Source organism: Anser brachyrhynchus (assembly GCF_964034855.1).
Source record: "Anser brachyrhynchus genome assembly, chromosome: 16".
Taxonomy (NCBI): Eukaryota; Metazoa; Chordata; class Aves; order Anseriformes; family Anatidae; genus Anser; species Anser brachyrhynchus.
The window spans coordinates 3,208,202-3,226,575 of record NC_137734.1 but is presented as its reverse complement, the minus strand read 5'-3'; the positions used below and the strand labels follow the sequence as shown (position 1 = coordinate 3,226,575).

Genomic DNA, 18,374 nt, shown 5'->3' with positions numbered 1-18,374 from the left:
CCTTCTCTTTAGGCCACAAGCACAGTCTCTGTGGTAAAGACTTGTGTAAGTCCCTGTGTCCATGCAGCTGTGCTCCCCCTGCCTCTGGAAGGAGTGGGGGACTTGGAGATGGATACTTCCAGGGCTTTTCCCTTTTCCCTCGCAGGCTCAGCTCACAGCAGCCCTCCAAGCTTTGGCTTACTACGAGCAAGGTGCAGCAGCCAAAGGAGCTGGAGCACACATCGATTTGTACTCATCGCTTCCTGCTGGGTCATCACTTCAGTAAACCCTTTTGGAGCTGAAGACACCATCCTTCCCTCGTCTTGCCCAACAAATGCATGTTGCCACAGAGTGGAGCTGGGGAAGATGATTTGCTTTGCCTTCCCTCTTGCTCTGCCTGAAGCAGTTCCTGCAACCACTGCTCTCCCTCAGTGGGATCTGTGGTGTCCAATAAAGCATTTGGTTTACTTTGAAGCCACCTGAACACATACAGATACACATTCCCTTTCTGTCCCCAGCTGCCTGTTCCAGAAATTCTTGCAGAGACTAGGTAAATGTTTGAGCTCTCTGTCCCCTGTCAGAGCTGGTGGAATATTGGCTGCTGGGGAACTGGACAGGCACTCACTGTTTGCTCATACAAGCCTCCTGGCAGAAGGATGTCAAGCTGAAGTCCGGCACTTCATTTTTAAAGCTTTACTTTTCCATTTCTGCTCTCTTGCTAACTAAATGAGCTGCGTTATTGCAGTCCTGATGCGTATTTCCACTGTCTCTCCACTTGCAAGCTCTGCTTTGGATGAAGTTGTCTTTAACTGATGAAGTACGAAACTATTTGTAGGAGGTGTTTCTTTGTTCTGTTTCAAATCCCCTAGCTGGTAACTGTCACGCTTCCTTCCTTGTAAATATTTCAAAGGCGATTCTTTCTCAGTTTCTTGCAGCTCCAAGAATTTCTCCTCTTTTTTCTTCCTGCTCGTGTCTCTGTGATCGTCTGTCCTCTGGTCAGGATTCATCGGTTCCTCAAGAAATCATCTTGGCTTTCTTTGGATCTCCATGGAGAGAAAAAGAAACTAAAAACAACCAAACAAAAAAACACTAACACAAAAAAAAAACACGAACGTGAATGACTTTTGGTGCTAACAAACCATCCTGCAAAGCAGAGAGTGCATTTAGCTGTAATTCATCTCGCACTTGTTAGAGGTATATTAATTCCTCTGGTGAAATTGAGTAGCCTCAGGCGCTGGATGACTCTCCATCTGTTACTTTTTAATCTGCCCAGCACTGAGGTGGTGATGGGCTTTGAGAAATGCCCCAGCTGAGACCTAAGGAGCGTATTTGTGTCTCTAGCTGGAGCAGCTGAATTTTTCTCCTGTGCGTGTCTGCAAGTCCAGCCCTTCCTTAGGCTCCCTCCCTGCTTGCTGGGGCTGCCCAGCAGGGCATGAATGAGAGCCTCTCTTCTGAGGGACTGCTGCTCCCCCTCCTGCTCCCACCTCCTTGCAAAACCTCCTCTTGCCTCCGAGCTCAGCCCCTCTTGCCCGAGCTCGTGAGCTCTGCCCCTCCAGCTGGAGCCGCAGGTTTATCTGGAGGCGAGGACTCACATTTGTAAGCTAAGACCCAGGAGGAGAGAAACCGTTTGGCTGCCCAGGAGAAACGAAGAGAGGCAGAACGTGGGCACGATGACTGTATTCCCCACTCTTGGGCTCCTCTTCCTTTGTCAGCTATTAGCCACCACCTCAGCTCAGGTAAGAATTTTCTTTTATGTTTTATGCTTAAGAAACGAGTCCAAGGGAAAGATAAATTGCAATGCGTGTATGTTATAACTGCAGGAATAAATGTGGCAATAGGAAGATTATTAATCTATAGTTTATTTAAAATGTGCAATTTGCTAGGCACTTTGTATGAAAACAGCTATTTTCATACCTGCACAGGTAGGCTTTTAGTTTTTATCCTCGTGTGCAGAATCTGCTGCTTAAGTTTAAAGTAAAAAAGTCCTGTCCTCCTATTCAGGAGTGCAGTTATACGAGATAAAGCCTCGGGAAAGGGAAACCTGTTGGCATAAGAGAAACACTTTTCTTTTACAATGAATAATAAGTTGCCAGTGAGGCTAGGATGTCCTGATCTGGTCCTTCATGAGTCAGAGAATTTCTTATTCCTTCCCTCAATTAATTTTAAAATTTTATGTTTATGAAATAGCATATTTAATCCTTACTCACTTCAGCCATGAAGCTATATTAAACTTCCCTGAATGGTGTTAATGTTATTGCCTGGGGAAGTAACTCCTCGGTGAGTTTTTTCGTTGTGTTAGTGAGGAATTTTTGCAGTCTGGCTTGGGAATTCAGAGCCGCCCTCATCTGCTGCAAGCAGAGCTGCTTCCACAATGGAACCTTTGTTCACTAAAGCAACAGCAAGTTGCTCTCTGGAGCCCTCTCCATACAGAAGTCATTTGTTGGACCTTTATTTCTTTTCCCCCACATCAGACCTCCAAAATCCCAGATTTTCAAGTGACATCCTGCTCAGAGAGGAGACTTTCCCTTTCTCGTTCTGTCTTGAGCAGTGTCTGGCTGCTCCATCAGCCCATCAGACTGGTGCTGAATGATGCATTTTTAATGCCAAGCACTTTGCACATATTTTCCATGGTCTTTGCATTCCCCCCCCTGCCCAAAATGAAGCATTCCCATAGGCAGCGAGGACCAAAGCCTAAACAACCAAACTAGTTTGCTTCCCAGCAAGCGGGTCTCATTCCCAGCACAATAAATGGGCTGGGAGCCCTGAGGATGTGCTCAGTCAAAAGGGTTTTCTAAAGAGCCTTGTTCTGGTCCTGAGCTCCTCCAAGTCCACCTGGGATGGTGGGGGGACCCTGCGGGATGGGGTGGCTGTGGGACTCAGACATCGCTTTCTGATTTAGTCTGTACGTTTCTTCTGATGCAAAAATACTCTTCTCTTTCTCCTCACCCCCCCAATCCTTTCAGAGAGTAGGACCACAAGGCCCTCCTGGACCCCGAGGACCCCCTGGACCATCTGGCAAGGACGGCATAGACGTGAGTGCCATGCGGCAGAGGGCAGGCTCAGCTGAGGGTGGGCGAGGGGTGGAGCAGAGCAGAGCGAGCTGAACAGAGAAGGGCTTCTTGTCCTTCAGAGCCCCAGCCTTTGGGCCATCCGTCACAGGTAGATGGACCTGGAGAACCAGCCCACCTGCAAGAGACCTTGTTCTGCAAGGGTCAGAATGGTGAACAGTGGTGCTGAGCGGCCTCACTGTCTTTGCAGGATCAATCCCCTGTTTTGAGAGAGTTAAGGACAATCCTAGTGTATGCACAGGGATTCACAACCATGCCTGCAGAGCTGCATATTTCTCTTTCCCTGTGTAGGAAGGAGGGGGAACAAAATACGGAAGGTTGTGTGCACAGGTACAACGTGCACCAGTGTTACTGCACGTTCTGTAGTTCTGAGAGAGGTTTATGTGATATTTCAGAGTGACCATATTTCTGGAGAGCCTGAAGAAACTCTTAATACGGGCACTGCTCTTACTTGTATTGGTTTTATTTCAGCAGTGTCAGTGTGGCTGTGGCTAATTTATGTTGACATTCGAGAGGTCAGAATCTGACTCTCGTGTTTCCAGATATGAGTTGCCTTTAGTGGCCCAAACAGCAAATGAAACTTTTATTTCAGCAGGCAGTTCCTTAGATGATAATGACCTGCATAGGTAGAAGACTGTACCACAGGAGTTACTGGAGGAAAAAAAAAAGCCTTGGCTTGTTACTTTTAATTGATTTTTCCATAGAGGTTCTGTGCATCTGTTGGAGAAGAACTGTATTGTGTTCTGTAGCTGGCAATGGATAAGGGCATCAGATGAATCTTCAACATATCAGTTACAAAAGACCAGATTTCCGTCTTGTTATTCAGTTTGAGTAGCGCTCGTCTCCATAAGCTGCTTATGGACTACAGCAGAGTTTGTTTTTTTAAAAGTTCATCCAAAATAAGTTTCTTGTACTTGGGCCTTTAGGCAGCCTTGAAAAATTCTATTCATTCCATGCAGGTCATTTTCTTTTGGATAAGAAGGTAAAAAAGATATATTAGCTCCCCGGTAAATGGTGAACAAGGAGCTTTTTTGTCTGCAGTGGTGAGCTTTCATGGGGGCTGTGTGAGCAAGGCTGGGCTGAAGGGAAAACCGCTGATTTGCAGCTATTCCCTCTGAAGTGTCCTTTCAACTAAAGGAGATATTTTTTCTGAAAATCTCACTCTGGTTTTGTAGTAGTTCAGATGTGGTACCTCAACAGTTTCTCTCCACTGTTTTTCATGATAAAAAGCCTAAGGGGACACCCCGGAGGAGGGCAAAGGATTCATGTTCCCATTAGCTGCAGGGAGCCTGTGGAGTCACTGCAGCAGGACATCAGTGTGGCCAGCGGACTTCAGGACAGGGTGGCTGGTTTTGTATACCGAGGGAAAAAGATGAATAATGGGAGGGATGAAGCCCTTCAGACTTCAGGTTGTGACCAACTTCTAGGTAACAGCAGTTGGAAAGAGACAAATCCCCATGACTGTGTTGTTCAGCTGCTCTTTTCTATAGAATATTTACATCTTATTGTGGAACTGCATCAATATTACTTCTGACTGCTTTTGGAAACAGGAACCCAGGGAAATGTTGGTAACGTGAATCTACACCTTTTTATCCACTGCTAAAGCTTTGGAAAGCTCTCTGTGGGAAAGGATCAAACACCTAATTATTGTGAAGAACCTACTCCTAATAAATCAAACTGCTGAGTAAAGTATTTAAGACTCAGATTTTGGACTCCATGGGAATGGTCTGCCATTTGAACAGACCCAAACTACATCCCTCCTACAGAGGTAGGTCAGTTCAGGTGCCCTGTTGGTGTGAGCTGTTCAGGGACAGTTTCTGCAGTTCTGTCAGACATTTAGACCTGTAAGGAATTACACAGGAGAAGAGATTCAGAGTTGTGGCTAGCGTCGAGCACATTCAGGCAGCCTTCTTCTTTGAGGGATACTGTTTTTGTGGCAGTACCTTCCAAAAAACTACACCATATATAATCCAGCGCTGAATGGAGAGGAACAAGTGGAGCCCAAGCAGTAACGTCAATTCTACCACTGCAAAGAATGAAACCAGTAGTGGTGAGCTTTTTTTTTTTTTTTTTTTTTAAGAGTCAGAACTCTTCTGGATCTTATCAATGCAAATTTTCTAAATTCTGTAAGCCACTCCAGCTGGATTGTCTTCACAGATGGCTTTGGATGAATGCTGTGTGGGAAGAGTCACTGAATGGTCTTTGAGATTGATAAATGCTGCTGAGGTGCTCAGCAGTCCCTTACCATGGGCCTTGAGCCGTTAAGTGGTGCATAACACACAGCTGAATTATTCAGGAGCTCTCTGAACAAACCGTGGATGAACCCCATAAGAACAATTTCTAGAAGCTGCTGCTTTCGTTCCTGCCTTTCGGTAGGAGCTGCAACATGAAATCTTTTATAATTATAACCTTTAACATGCTTCACAAGCAAAATCTCTCCCTCCCAAGAATAGAAACAGCTTGTTGTGATCAAAAGAATTAGCGACGAGTTCCTGTGAATTATTTCTGAGAATGTAATTCTCCAAATTGCTAATAAGCAATTGTCACTTTTGAAAAATCAAGCTTTATTTTTTTCCAATTTTCATCTCCTGGCTTGACTTTATACAAACTTGCTAAGAAAGAGTAAACTTCCTTCCCAAGCACCCAGGGGAACGCTTCCTTTTGCTGACAGTCTTTGCCTCTAATTCCCAGTGATGTGGCATTTGGGGTATAAACACTTATTAGGCTTTTGATTCATTTGACTGAAGTTCTGGGGCTCCTGCCGAGTACTGCAGGGGTCCACGATGGCAGGATCAAGGTTTAAGATGGTCCCAAACAGCATTTGCTAATGCTGTGACCTCACTGTATGGATTGCCATCACATCAGCGAGGAAAAATGCAAAGGGCTGGAAATGTAACGTGGTGAAGGAGGGGGCGAACCACCTATGCTGCCATTTCTAGCTGCCGTTACAAACCGTTCATTGCAAAAGAAATGCTCCTTTCATTTCCTTGGCAAGGCACCTTCCCAACCTACGATCATGATAGCTATTTATGGAAAGCCTGTGGGTAATGGACAGCAAAAGAGTTTCTTCATCAAGCCGGAGGACAACATTCCCTCTGTGCGGTGGCCCTCTGGTCTGAGCATTGATCAGTTACCAACGCCGTGAGTAAATCCTTGCCTGAGCAAATCAAGGCAGCCAGTCTTGTGGAGAGCCCACAGACTTCACAGCTGCCAACACAGTAAATGCAGAAACCTGCTATAAATTCCACGACTTTGCTTACTGCCTTTTAACTTCTAATTATCAGCCCCCCAGTGGGGGTGGTGTTATTTCTAGCCTGGCTCGGTTAGTAGCTGGGGATGTGGGTCTCACTAATCTGCTATTGTAGATGTGGAAAAGGCTATCCAGGTTCATCCTGCTCTAGGAGGTGACAGGGTCCAGAACATCACCTTTATCACACTGAGTGTGGTAAAGGTTGGAGCAGGCATGAAGGGAGAGATTGTGTACAGTTGGGAGCACCACAGTTGCAAGAAGTCATCAGAAAGGAGAGGTTCATTGCTAATAATGACGTCTTTTCTCTTTTGTTTAGGGCGAGCCGGGCCCTCCTGGTTTGCCAGGCCCACCAGTAAGTATTATCTGGTTGATATCATCTCATTCATCCTTTTAAGGAGTAGTACCGCACAAGAGTTAAGACTTAGTGGTTTGCTTTCCTCTTCAGCTGCAGCAGAATTTCCATAAGGGATGCATAGGAGCAGAGGTACTCAGCACTGGTCCTGAGGACAAGCACATTCTCCTGCTTCATTGCTAGAGGAGGATGTGCCTGAAATAAAGCTCACTCATCACCAGTGTAACAAAAACTGGTGCCTAGCCGTATATGTGTGGTTATTTTTGGCATCGTTTTGAATCTGCTTTAGCTCCTCGATCTGTCGAGTGATGCTGAAAGGTCTGCCATGCGCCACAGCTCTTTGCTTTGCGCCCTGTATCCCATCCCTTTCTACCTCTCTACTATGAACAGCTTAAGGACAACTGTATGTGTAAATGATTAATAGGGTTGCAGAGACCTGAGCCAAAGCACTGAAATGCATTTAGGATATGGATATAGATTCATGACAAGTTTCACCTCTCTGGAGAAATTTTTCTATGTTATTTGGTGTAAGATTAAGACGTGAATAAATGAACTTCCATATTGTAATCTTTACCAATATATGCTACCTTTCTGTTGCTATGATATAAGAATTGCCTGTTCTCTGATTCAGGGGCCAAAGGGTGCACCAGGAAAGCCTGGAGCAGCTGGTGAAGCTGGGTTGCCTGGCCTTCCTGGAGTAGATGTGAGTATTTTGTCATCTTCTCTTAGTGTAAATATTTCATATAGGCACAGATGTTGTCCTAAAGTGTCTCGTCAACTTCCTCTGTGTCTACTGGAGAAGCAAAGTGGGTACTAGGTCTACATATCTTATGTATCAGGAGAAATGTTAAGAGTTGAAAGCGTCTCTAGATTGAAATAAGTAGCACGAAAACAATTTAGAGATATATAACTGCTAGGATGGCACTGTTACAATGAAATATTGGAGTTCTTCAGAGGTGCACTGGGCTGTTCTGTAGAAATATGGGTTTTTGATGGCATTTCTGGAGTAAAATCACTGAGCCTGATTTTAGAAATCCAGTCTTGCTTATCGCTTTGAGGTCTGCTGGTCACTGCCCTGGGTTTTTCCCTAAAAATCTGGACAGGTGACTGCACACAGTGAAATTTTCACAGCTTACCAACTCACTGCAATGGTAACTGACTATGGGTGAGGTTTTAGTACACTTTCTTTTACTTCTGGCTGGGAGGAAGCATTTAGGCAGTTTCCATGGCTAAGCTGAAGGACAACAGCTCAATAAACTCCAGTAACAAGAGCACTTCGTAGTGTTGATCCACACTTAAAATGCGTAGGGAAAAGTACAGATAATTGGCTTCTAGTCCTCTCCCTTGTGCTTAATTACAGAGAGAAATAAAGTGGTTAGGCTTTGCTGAGAGCTTGGCATATGGGTGATTTGTGATAGTGACAGGGATTTGCTACAGCTCTTATCACTGTGCTTCTCCACCTTGACATTTTCTTTCATTTCCACAGGGTTTAACAGGAACCGATGGCCCACCTGGCCCAAATGGGCCTCCGGGAGACCGTGTGAGTACCACAGTAGATCTCAAGTCCCTTTAAATGAAACATTGTCATTGCCTGTGTTGATGACTTCTAATTCCTTTGTGAATTGGTGACTTTTGAGTGTTGATGACAGTGGCTTGTTTATCTGTAAACCCTCGCAGAATGCTTGGACCCTTGAAATGAAGCCCCAGATGGCTTTTCTCTAGGCAGGGCATGATAGCCATCTTTCTTTCACATGGGTTTGAATGTGCTTGGATAGCCTCGGTGGGAATACTAATGCAGAACAGCTCTTGTAGTATTTTGAGCATCTAAAAAGTTCCTTGAAGCAGTCAATAGACTTAATTAAGAAGTTTATCAAAGTGAAGCTATTCTGGCCTTTATTTTCATTCTGAGTATGCAGCTCTGTTATGATTATAGTTACTGCTGCTGTGTGTTACTGTTTAAACTTTTACCTTTCATTAATTCTGGGGCTGTCCGTATGGTTGGCATTATTAGTTGCTTTGGCACAGACTTCCCTAGCCAGCATAGCAAGAAGAGGTTTTGCTTGCTTCCTGCACATTACAGCTCTGCTGAGGGGACACCCCAGAGACAAACTGACTGCCTGAGATGCTAAAGATGTCCTTCAGATCACCTACAACGGGACATTACAAGGAAGACACTTAGGCCTCCATTATGACAATAAGAACAAAACAGAAGTGAGCCATTCAGCCCAGGTGTTATCCAGCATGGCTATCTGCTTGTCTCCCAGTGCAGAGAGATGAGGGTTGCATCCAGAGCTGGTCCACCATCCTCTTGAACTTGGGGCTGTAGCGATGGGCTGACAATCATCTATTTTTTTCCCCAGGGGAGTCACCCAAAGTTTAAAACTATAAAATTGTCTTATTTAGTTGAAGAAACGAGTGGTAGAGCCACGTATCTTTGATACACTCTGCTTCCTTTCCCATGTGCAAGGCTGTTTGCTTGGCCACTGGGGAAATCAAACCCAAACGTCTTGGTCACAGCTCTGAGCCTCCACCCGTCAGCACTGCGCTGAAACCCATCTCCTGCACTTCTCCTTAGGCCCACCTTTCCTCCCAGAGATCCAGGGCTGCCAAATCCCGACACCTCAGACTGCCTGTGGCAAGAGTCCAGTATCTTCTGGGAACTGATCTTTGATTTTTGAAACAGAATGATTCGGGACCACACACAAAACTGAGGAGTTTTGTGCCCTTGTTTCATGTTCGGTGGTAATAACTGCCCATGCCCACTTTAGCACACAAACTCCTAGTTTGCAGGGTAATGAAGCAGATAATTTCTGGGCACAAGAACTTCCTCTTCAGCTATTTAGTGAAAGCACACAAACGCTGCTTTAGCACACAGAGTTAATGTAACTATGTGCTCTGATTTGACATGCTTTCCCTTGTCCTGTAACTCAATCTGTCAGCATGGGGCAAATTTGGGACTTGTCATTTATGGGAGCTTTTCAAGGTCAATGGTCCATCTGGAAAATTGTTTTAATTGGTCTAATAAAAGCCTGGAAAAAGAAAAGAAGCTCTAAAAGCTCTAGCACCCTAAAAGGGCAGAATCATTATTCTGAATGACTTTCTTCTGCCCAAGTTTAAGAACATATTTAGGTCTTGCAGGAATTGCTGAAATAAGCAGGTGTCTACTGACTGTTGTGGGATTGAATTCACACTTAACACTATGACTTCTTCTGAATAAGTATGTATTTCTGAGTTGGAGACAGAAGGGGACAGAAGGTGTTTGGCATATGGAAGTGGGCTCCTAGAAGACAGTTTTTAGTAATACATTATTGCTAAACATTTCCTTTCCTTTGCATACCACGTTTCAGTCCAGCAATGATTCATATCTGTCCAGGGACAAAGTATTGTGCAGCTGGCATAACAAAATGGCTTTTATCTTTAATATTCCTGTCGTTCACAGCATGCATTAGCTTTTCTCATGGTGCTGTTTACAGACTGATCAGATCAGGCCTATTTGTTTTTTTCGTGTTTTGTTTTGTTTGAATGAGCTGGGTTTTAACCTCACTGCTAGACCCTGATGGCTTTCATTGGAAAGTTTTCAAAAGCCATTTTGAAGTTTGATGCTTTACACTAAGTGCAATGAGGAAAACATCAACAAATCAGTGGTTTTCTAAGCAATTGACAGTGCTGGTGCTCTAGAATCACATAATTACTCATATTTATTTATGAATTCGTAATGCCATATTAATCAAGTATTTCCTGTGCTCAATAGTTGTATATTCATAAAACATATTAAAGTGGAAAATTATGGTAAGATTGTTTTCTAATCAAAAGAGAAAGAACATTGTTATCAGGAGAATGAGTTGAGTCAGACTGTTATTAAAACAGAGGTGTAAATTAGAGTTTCTCATTTAAATTTAATGGAGTCACATCAGCTTGCTCAGGGACGCAGTGATCTGTTATTGCACCAAAACTTTTCACTGCTGAATGTTCCACCCTACAACCTAAAAATATCAAAATTAAGGAGAGCAAAGTGCCAACACTTGGCACTTTGGGTACACTGCCAACCTTTTGGCACGTGGGCCAAAGCAAAAGGGAGTAATGCAGCTGTTTTGGGGTGGGGAGTGCAGGATTAGGGTGTAAACCAGTAGGTGCTGGGAATTCTGTGTTTTTACAGGAAGAGGTCTCAGCGTGTCCCGTAGGCATCAGTAGTTATAAAGACTTCAGCCTAAAGATAAAAGTGACTGGAAGAAAACCAGAGTAACTTGCAGTGAGAAAAATGAATGAGCTGACATTTTTAACAGAGTTGATTTTTATTGGATTATCGTTCTTTCCCCACGAGACTATTCTTAATGAGGCAGTTGGGTCCTCGGTATCTTTCTCTTTAGACTTAACAAGGGAAAACGTTTCTAATCTCATTTGGTGTGCACAACATTAGGAAAGGGCCGGAGTCATCACTGGAATCGACAGTGTGTCGGGATACTTTCCAGCTCTGCCCATCTGCCTTGCTCTTGTGGCCCTAGGGATAGATACGGTTTATTTCCAGCTCAGGAAATTGTTCTCAGGATGTTTTTGGTAGAGCATTTTGAGAACTTTTGGAAAACAGATTTGGTCAATCCAGCAGGTGAGAGGCTGAGGAAGGCTTTGTGGTGCACCAAAGGGATTAAGGAGTTCTGGCTGTCTTATTGTCTTTAGTTAAGCAGGAATTTAGCAATTTCAAGAATTACTTAATTCTGGTCTAAGACTTAATATCACCAAACTCTAGTCAAGCTAAAGAGGAAGAATGCAAATGGGAAAAGAGATTTGAGATTTGCCAAGGAAACTAGTGAAAAGGCAGAAGCTGCCAAGACTGAGGGGAAATGTATGAATTAATAAAATTCACTAGAACAAATCAAATCTTGCAAATAATTCCAGATAATTCAGTCACTGTATCTACATCATGAAAGTACTGTGAATGGGAATATTTCCAATTAATTAAATTCAGTTTATGAATGTTTAGATATTCATGGAGGCTCATCTGAGGCCTGCTGCGACTTGCAGAGGTGTCTGTTTAGTCTTTTAGGAGCAGCTCATGTTTTAACCCCTATTCTCTCTCATCCTGCAAATAGCAAAGCAAGTTGTTGGGGCCAGTTTGGAGCATCCATCCCTACTATCTTACAATGTTGTTCCATCGAGTAATTAATTGGGAATGACAGAATCATTATCCAAAAGTTTCTGTCCTTATATTATTTAATGCAGCTGAGCATCTCCAGTTGTGTACTGTTTCTCTAAAACACTGCTGGAGTTTCCAAGCAGAGAGTATTGGCAAGCAGAGCAGGCACTGGTGTCTTATCAAATGGAAGTTTGGGTTTTATTTCTGATTGACCTGCTAATTTGCAGTCTGTTGTTTTATTCCTGTAGGGTGCATTAGGACCTGCCGGGCCGCCTGGACAAGCTGTAAGTAACTCCTGGAACTGCATATGTAGAGGTGGTGTGTGGGACCATGCCTGAACCTGCACCGAGAGAATATGGGAAGCCTTGTATCCCAAACAAAGAGATCAAAACCTGAATGAGTGAAAATATTGTTTAAGTATTTAAATATGTATGCTTGAGCTGCTCTGGTAACACAGGGCCTGCTCTTAGTCTCTGAGATGTTACAAAGCAACCTAGCTTGGGATAAAGACTCGCATATCAAACCTTCCTTCTATTAGAAGACGTCTTTTGTGCTGTGTAAGAAAAAGGAATAGACTGTTTTGTGTATTAAGCTATTTGGCTGCACAGATATTACTAGTCATTCTATGCTCATTTTGAAATCCATGTTGCTTTGTTAAACATCTCATTAGCTATTGGCAAGTCACATTTAGTCTTTGATGTCTGTATTGATGGAATAATAGAAGAATCATGCTAGGTTCATAATGACCAGAATGGATGTCTCTGTAAAGAAAGCCCCACTTAAATACTTTCCATCAAATCAAACGATGACTGAATATCCACATTCAACATCAAGCCTAAGGATTTCTGAATACAACTGCTCTGATAAATCTTTTTTTAGTGTTGCATCTAAAAAGATCTTCAATTAATGCTAAACAAGCTAACAGTCTTCTCCAACAATTATTAACAGCCCTGTTTCTTCATGAAGCTGAGCTCAATTGCAGAGCTTGCTATTCTGATTCAAATACTCACATTCCTCTGCTGCCATGAGCAGATGTTACCACATCGTGTTTCTTACTAATGTAAATGTGCTCTCCAGGCACAGGAACAGAGCAGGAGGGAAAGCCTCACAAGTCCTTCACCGGTGTGGTGGCACAACACGTCCAGGCATCTGTTTTGTTAGATGGCCACGACCGACTCAGTAGCCCTCTTCCTTGTCACCACACATAGATCTTGCATTGCAGGACTTCTGGCGGGTGTCAGTTGAGATGACGTCTCCGGAAACAAAAAAAATGCATGAAAACAGGGAAAGCAGATAAATGAACTAGAATGCTATCCTCAGAAATGTCTGAGTCCCACTATCATGTCACCGTATGTGGCTTTCTTTATAGATGTCTCATAGGTAACAAGGATGTAAAGGGAATACAAATTATTAGAGGTAACAAAAGGATACATTTAGACTTTAGCTATGCTCTGATTGCAAATTACAATAACTGGGGGGCAGGAGAGCACTATGAAATCTGAAAGGAAAAAAAAATTAAGAAGCACTTTCTCAGATGCTGGTCTTCTTCCCATATGTTCAGTTTCTAAGTGATCTTTTACTGTTTCAAATATCCTTTCCAGGGCAAAGGACTACCAGGACCTCCAGTAAGTAATGAGTCTATTTTTCAAAAAAGAGATTTAAATTACTATACTAGCTTTATTGGATACTCTGATTTTTTTTTTAATATGAATGTTACAAACCCATCCCAAGTCTTGGGTTCCTTTCTTGTGCTGGGCAGCAGTATATGAAGTTGTGCATGTTGCCAGCCTTGTGGACTTGGTATGTGTACCTTAACCTCAAGGCAGCTGGCCACTGATGTTAATTCAAGGCAGAGCAGCCTTGTGATTGCTGGAAGTGGCCTTTTCTGGAGCAGCTTTTGTTCTGCTAGGGTGGCTCAGAGCTGCTGTGAGTCAGTGGGGATAGATGCTGTCAACGCATGGCAATGACAATAGCATGCCCCATGGAAAGGTGGAGCAAAAAGAAAGATGTGCATTGGCAAACCAGTTGTCTGGGTGTGGGCTCCTCTGGGGGATTAGAAAAATGAATACAGCCAGACTGTTTGCTGGGCTTTGGCAGCTGTGAGGTCACCAAGGTTGTAAGGCTTTTTTCTCTGTTCAACAGGGGCCTCCAGGACCCAGTGGGCTTCCAGGTGGAAATGGATTTCGGGGTCCTCCCGTGAGTTTCTCCTACCATTTGATCCCCGTTCACTGAACATACCGCAAACACAGAGGAATAAGGTTCATTTCGGGTTTCTTTCGCTGTTCTGGAAGCATGAAGCATGAGGCATTGCAAGCTCTGTGTATGCCCACGGGCGATGCTATTCCTTGTACGAGCCTGTGCAGTGTCACTCCAGTCAACCAGTGCCGTGCCAAAGACACGCAGCTGCTTGCAGCCCTGTCTTCTTTTATCAGCGATGAGTAACAACAAAAGAGCAGCCAATGTCATGAGAACAGAGGTCAGTCACCACTGGCGTGTGCATTCAGCGTCCTCAGTAAGAAGCTATTGAGCAGAGTGGGTCTGGTCTGAGGGAGCCCATTCTGCAGAAGCATACCATCATTTTTGTATGCTCACAGCTCCACTGGAGAGGTACAGAGACAGTAGAAGCTGGGATGTAGGTACACAATATGTTCTTCCATCCTACTCCCTATGCTTGCATCTGCTATTCTCTTCACGGCTGTGGAAGCCTCTGCAGACCGAAGGGTGCAATGTAGTCCAATAGAAATATCTTGCCTCACATTCACAAATGTGCAATGGTATTTGGTAGCTATCCTTCCTCTTCTTTCACATTTTCATCTAAATGTTTAAGAAAATAAATTCTTTCTCTTTTTCTCTTTTTTTAGGGACCTTATGGTCTGCCAGGATTCCCAGGGCCTCCTGGACCACCCGGACCTCCCGTAAGTTGAGACTTGTAAATAAATATGAGAAACTTCCCATGGGGAATCCGAAATTTTCATCTTGCTGCCAGCAAGTGCGTGTTTCATTTGCTGAAATTGCCATGAGCACTCCCTCTCCGGGCTAAGTTTCAGCAGTCTTTAAACACTGAGCCTCAAGGAGAGCAGTGACTTCTCACTGGCTGCACTTTGGTGTGTGGATTATCTCCTGTGTATTATTTGTTCTGTAAGGGGTGGAGGAACCCACTGATGTCCAGGCTTTATGACATAGAGAGATCACAGGGTGGCTTTTTTGTTTTCTCAAGTAAAATTTATATGGTTGCTTGAATCAATACGGAATTTATCCTTCCCTCCTCTCAAAATATCAGGTCCTGGGACCACATCTAATGTAGTGACCTATTCCACACTCTTAAAAGGTCATGTATCTGCCAGTTTAGTAGTATCTACATGTAGTTAGCTTGTAAATTGCTATCCTAGATTGGTATTGTGTAGTCCCACTGTGCTAACGATGCTGGGCTCTGGACAGACATTCAGCCATCTGGGCAGCATTTGCAGCCTAGTTTCCCGTATCCCTCAGAGGTCAAGCAGGGACATACTTGTTGCTTGCATGTCCCTTGGAGGTAACTTGTGTGCCTGACACATCCCTGTCTGGGAGCCCCTGCTACAGGCACAGACTCCACCAGGAGCCTGTATTGTAGGCGTGTGTTCTTGTAGTGCCAGCAAGGGGTCTGGAAAACAGCAAATCTCTGTTTTGGTTTTCCAGGAGTTTCTTTGGAGGGCCAAATAGGATCAGGAGGGCTTTCCCCCAGATCCAGAGGAGGGCCAGGCACAGCTGCTCTCCTCAAATTGTTGGCATAAGGCTCAAAGATCTTTTCCCAAGCTCAGCTGTGCATTTCCAGTGCATGTTCATGTCTGACGTGTCCATTTTGAGGACTGGTGCAGCTCATAACACTCTGTATTCTGGGACTGCATTTTACAACATGTGGCTAGGTATCTGCCTTGTGCTGATCTAGGTTTGCAAACTGCATTTTCTAAAAATAATATTTCTTCCTTGTGGTTGTCTAGATGTATTTAAAAGACCACATTTTATGAATTTCAGGGTCTTCCAGGCATCTTTCCTGATGGCGGTGGGGACATCCAGGTAGGTTTTTCTTTATGTAGCATGAGAATATTTTTGTTATAGTCCCTGATGTGGCTTTTCATTGACACATTTGGGTGGAGGTCAGAGCACTTAACGTGCACCATTCAGCCCTGCAGACAAGGATCTAAACTGCCATATCGCAGGATGCATAAGTGTCGCATGAGTAGGCGTTTGCAAGACTGAAATGTCCTTTCAAGGAGGTAGACATGGTAGTGCTGATTTTTTGCTTGATCTTTGCTTTCCGGTTTGCTTCCTAAAGTGCAGGTTTTGCGTACATTCTGCATCTACAAAACGAGTTTAGCAGTTGGCAAGTGACAACAGCTTTTCACGCATCTGTTTCCAATCCTGCTTTGCAAGAGAAAAGGTCATGCGTGTGGCACTGTTTATTTCCATGGATGGTGGCACTGGGTTCCTGTGGGCATATGCTTTGTTTAGACTTCCTTCCTTATGAGAATGTCTTGATTCCTTTCTTCCAAGGGAAAAGAAAGGAGCGTTAAGTCCATGAACGATGGAAGTGACATTTCCAGATTTCGCAGCTGTTGTTGTGACAGCATCTTTGGTTTTCTAATTGGCGTGCCCCAAAAAAACTCAGAGTCGGTTTAGGCTACCTTATGGCAAGTCACATGGAAGTTAATAGAAAAGGATACCACTTCTGCAATTTTAATTTATGTTACCCTGTGGAATATACTAGAAAATTAAATTCTTGCTACAGACATGTAGCCTGAAGTTTTATTAGAAGAAAAAAAAATAAACAAATGAAAGAAAAGGTGCAGAAGAAAATCTTGTGCCCTATTTATACAGTTTTTAGAGTGTGGCCTTTGGAACCCCCATTAAATTTCCTTGCATGTTCTGATTTGTTCCTAGTTAAATTAGAGTTCACACCAGGGACCCAAACAGCCCTAGACATCTGCAGATACCAGTATATTGGTATTTGGGTTAATTTTCTATAGGTTCCCTTCTGATATGCTCTAATGCTTGCCCCTGTTTCAGTTAGGTGAGTTGCCTCATGGAAATCAATAGGGGTCAACGGGTGCACAGAATTAAATATGTTCCTGATGATTTGCAAGGTACCTATCCAGCTTTACTGGAGATTTTTTGGCCTGTGGACACCTATCAGCCTTCAGAATTTCTCACAGTCCATGCAAGCATGCTCAAAGTGAAGCCGACCAAGCATAAATCATTATTTTGTGGGTTACTAGGGGCCTGAGGACCTGTTTAGGATCCCCTTACCATAGGGAAATGCCAGTGAATGTTATGCTATGAATGAATTAGTGGATTTAGAACCAAAACCCACTAACATTTGTTTCCAGACATGGCCTTTTCCCCTCTTCTTAGTAACAAAACCAGCTTCCGTGGATGCACTGTGTATATTTGATAAACCAGAGTGCTTCTGTTTCTTGCAGTGCCCAGCTCTGTGCCCACCGGGTCCTCCAGGTCCTCCAGGAATGCCAGGGTTCAAGGTAAGAAAAATGCCATCTGCAGATACAAGGGTCTACCTCCCAAAATAAATGTCCCCATGATCCCCTGAGATAAAATTATTTTATGTGCTGTACATGTCTCCTGTAGTCTCCACACCTCTCCAAACCAGCCATGCATTTGCCTGGGTTTATGGTGTCAAAGCAGAAAACCCCTAAAGCAGCCAAGTGTGAAGCAAGAGGAGGATGGGGGGAGGCTGATCCTGCCCTCTTCGCATGCTGTTCCCCCACTCATAACAATAGCTGCTCTGCCACCGAAATAAATCCTGCAAAGTGCCGAGGCCCAACAAGTTTGTGAGTGCTCTCCCTTCAACCGCAGCAAGAGGCTTTACATCCTTGAAGTACCTGCATGTGCTTACAGGACGAGTTGTTTTGTGGCTCCATCCGCTGCAGGACTGCAAGCCTTTGTTAGATGCAGGTTTTGACTACTGATTTAGACTACTGCCATTCATTCCTAAAAATTAAATTTACCGTAGCAAGATATAACTTACATGATCAAGTAAAACTTAATCGTCATTTTATACGCAGCATAGCACCAGTCAGCTTTTTGTTTGTTGTTTGATTCCGGTACATAAATTCTAGCCCTCAGGAAACCTCACTCAGCACTTAAACCTCTCCTTCTCTTACCCCGTGCCATGATTCCTATGAATTCTGTACAGTAGATACACTCCAGCTGAAGTAGTAGTTACTAGGGTTTTTTATCGGGTTTTAGCAGTAGTTGGAACACCTGGGACTTACTCTCAATTCCCCATGAACTGAGCTTTTGAAGGTCTGTTTGGCCTCTTGGTTGAGTCATAGAATTCATTAGAAGCACACAACATGTAGAGTATAACTATTCAGAATTCATAGCTTATGAAATGGAAAAAAACTGTGAAACTCTCCAATTATGATGCAAATGATGCACAGGACCTCCTGCACGGTGAGGAATAACATCCACTGTGGCTGAAATTAAGTCTGGGTCTCTCCCAACAATAATAGGAAGGGAGCCAAGAAGCAAATTGAATCTGGGCTTATATAAAAGATTTCAGTGGGACGTGGATTTCATTGCAAGCCTAATGATGCCAAG

General features: G+C 43.7%; 1 protein-coding gene across 1 annotated transcript in view; it reads left to right on the top strand.

Moving 5' to 3' along the window:
• Positions 1 to 293: 293 nt before the first annotated feature.
• The window catches only part of COL9A3 (collagen type IX alpha 3 chain), a 37,310-nt gene continuing 19,229 nt past the window's right edge, over positions 294 to 18,374 (top strand). Inside the window, exons 1-11 of the mRNA XM_080558024.1 lie at positions 294 to 1,715; positions 2,943 to 3,011; positions 6,614 to 6,649; positions 7,281 to 7,352; positions 8,136 to 8,189; positions 12,029 to 12,064; positions 13,382 to 13,405; positions 13,923 to 13,976; positions 14,642 to 14,695; positions 15,792 to 15,833; positions 17,237 to 17,293. Of these exons, the coding sequence (XP_080414150.1) occupies positions 1,650 to 1,715; positions 2,943 to 3,011; positions 6,614 to 6,649; positions 7,281 to 7,352; positions 8,136 to 8,189; positions 12,029 to 12,064; positions 13,382 to 13,405; positions 13,923 to 13,976; positions 14,642 to 14,695; positions 15,792 to 15,833; positions 17,237 to 17,293 (564 nt within the window). The 5' untranslated portion in view covers positions 294 to 1,649. The remainder of the gene's footprint in view (positions 1,716 to 2,942; positions 3,012 to 6,613; positions 6,650 to 7,280; positions 7,353 to 8,135; positions 8,190 to 12,028; positions 12,065 to 13,381; positions 13,406 to 13,922; positions 13,977 to 14,641; positions 14,696 to 15,791; positions 15,834 to 17,236; positions 17,294 to 18,374) is intronic.